Below are 2,267 nucleotides of genomic sequence, written 5' to 3' on the forward strand. Positions count from 1 at the left end.
ACTGGTCCAACAAGATTGAAGTACAATATTTTGTGTCCACATGACCACAGAATAATGATCTAAACAATTTAATGACAAAAATGAAAAACAAATTGGAATTTGGAAAGTGGGGAACTTTAGTGATAATCAACCTTGTTTGTCTTTATCAGAAACCAACACACTCCACAAGAGTAAGGAAAAAGGACTGTCCAACCTTGGATTGTGCTCCTGTGTTCGAAAGTACACCTGAAAAGAAGTGCAAGCCTGGCAGGAAGCCTAAAAAGACGTTTGATCTAGATGATGATAAAGAGAACAAGAGAGGTAAAGAAACACCAAACAAAGCCAGAACTCCTTCCAAGAAATCTACGAAGGACAGAGTAACGAAAACATCAGCAACAGAGAAAGGGAAAGAAGATGTCTGTGATCGCAGGACTTCTCTTCGGTCCCGATATCGAGTTGCAATCATTGGTGCAGATGAAGGGAAAAAAACTCCAATTAGAATGAAGTTTAACAGGTAAGGTTAAGATATGATGTGTTTTATTGGTACTTACTGCCCATTACGCCCATGTAGGTCAATTTTATGTATTTTTTCTATAGTAGATAAACAGCAGCGATTAAGGTTTGAATAGTGCTTTGAATGCCAGATATTGGCTAAAAACCATATTAAAGTAGTCCAAATAATAATAATTTGGCTATATACATATTTAGTGACTTGTAAATTAAAAACCTGCTGAGGAATTTGACTGATGATTTGTATGTTTAACGCACAGGTACAGTAAGAGTAGCAGCAGTGGGGTAGAAGAAGGCGACAACTTTACTCCCCGCAGTTCCAAACAGACCAAGGTAACACACCCAACAATTTGTAATATATATTCAGATCATATTCATTCGAAGAATAATCCCTAGAAAAAGCGGGAGAAAGGATCATTGTATTGCAGTTCACCTTTTGACACAGCATTAAACTATTTGTTGACCCTAATGACTTCTTATGTGTTGAATTGATGCAGCATATTACAAAGATAGAATCCCTGGTAATTTATTTAGTCCCCCGGCCCCAGGACTATTACTGGAGGGGACTCGTAGGTTTGCACCCATCAGTAACTTCAAATGCAAACAAAATAAGTTTCATTTGAATTGTTTTGCAATTAATATTGTAAGAGTAACATTGGTTAAACCTTTTGAACTTATAATGTGGAGAGATCTTAATTACAGTGTGTATGTTGTTTCCTTGCTATCAATCTCTTTAAATAAATGAAATGCTATCAAACCTTTTTATGATCACTATATGTATAAAAGCTGTAAAAGAATTGGAATATTAGTCCTAATATGACTCGTTGAAGCTACAATATCAGCAGCAGAAATTCTTCTGATTATTTTCTTGTTTTCCATATGGTTATAACCTAAAAAACAAAAAAGTGGGAAAATGTTTTGCATTAGGACAGTAATCAGAAATTTGCTTCACCTGCAATTGTCGTAGTCTGTCAGAATAAAATAGTTTTTGGATATATTTTCTTTTCAAAGAAAAATACCAAGCTGTCTAAAGCAAAGGAACTGCTACAAAAGGCAAAGCAGAAAAATACCAAGAGCACTAAGGTTCAGAAATCAATTAAGCGGACTAAGAAAGGTGCAAAGAATGACGAGGAATCATCTGATGATTCCAAACCCGTTGGAAGGAGAAGGAGCTCTAGACTGTCTGACAAAGATTCTATGGTTATCTTGGACAGCGAAGGTAGTGGGGATGAAGTAGACGGTTTTAATGTTAAAACTCCTAAGGCCAAGAGTAAGACAAAAACGAAAGGAACCAAAGCTACACCAGCAAAAGCTACACCGAACAAAGGGACACCCAGCAAGGGAAGAAAGACACCTTCAAAAAAGTCAGGTCTGTTGATGCATGTCAGGTTCACAAGAATTTCATTTTAATGAAACATAAATTGTTGTTTCAAAAAATTAAAGGCTATACATTGAAGATAATAGGAAGCCATGTTTTGTTTTTAAATAGTCAAATGAAGGAATTTGTTTCAATTTGTATTTTTAGAAATACTAATTTTACTGACAAAATCTGGAACACTCTTTAATATTATTCCCTTGCAACAAAAGTTTGAGGGGATATAGGATTCAGCCTGTTCGTACGTATGTGCCTATGTTACACTCTTTGTCATCACTCTAGCGACTTCATTTCTCAATGGAATTTCATGAACCTTCTTACAAGTGTTTTGCATGTCAATGCCTTGAACAATTCTGCATTTCTGGTTTCTACGTTGAAGGTCAAGGTCACTTACTATTTTTAG

General features: G+C 35.7%; 1 protein-coding gene across 1 annotated transcript; it reads left to right on the forward strand.

Moving 5' to 3' along the window:
* Nucleotides 1-67: 67 nt before the first annotated feature.
* On the forward strand, nt 68-1,932 carry LOC110444231 (cylicin-2-like). Its single transcript, XM_021488629.1, has 3 exons — nt 68-493; nt 750-822; nt 1,501-1,932. The coding sequence occupies exons 1-3, from the start codon at nt 72-74 to the stop codon at nt 1,897-1,899; spliced, it is 894 nt and encodes a 297-aa protein (XP_021344304.1). The 5' UTR covers nt 68-71; the 3' UTR covers nt 1,900-1,932.
* Nucleotides 1,933-2,267: the final 335 nt, after the last annotated feature.

The sequence above is a fragment of the Mizuhopecten yessoensis genome, unplaced genomic scaffold (genome assembly GCF_002113885.1).
Source record: "Mizuhopecten yessoensis strain PY_sf001 unplaced genomic scaffold, ASM211388v2 hete_36068366, whole genome shotgun sequence".
In the NCBI taxonomy this organism is placed as follows: domain Eukaryota; kingdom Metazoa; phylum Mollusca; class Bivalvia; order Pectinida; family Pectinidae; genus Mizuhopecten; species Mizuhopecten yessoensis.

What these genes read in the sequence shown, in the direction of transcription:
- LOC110444231 (XM_021488629.1), top strand. Translation starts at nt 72, where the DNA reads ATGACAAAAATGAAAAACAAATTGGAATTTGGAAAGTGGGGAACTTTA. An exon ending in ATTAGAATGAAGTTTAACAG is followed by an intron (nt 494 to 749) that starts GTAAGGTTAAGA and finishes TTTAACGCACAG; the next exon opens with GTACAGTAAGAGTAGCAGCA. An exon ending in GCAGTTCCAAACAGACCAAG is followed by an intron (nt 823 to 1,500) that starts GTAACACACCCA and finishes TTCTTTTCAAAG; the next exon opens with AAAAATACCAAGCTGTCTAA.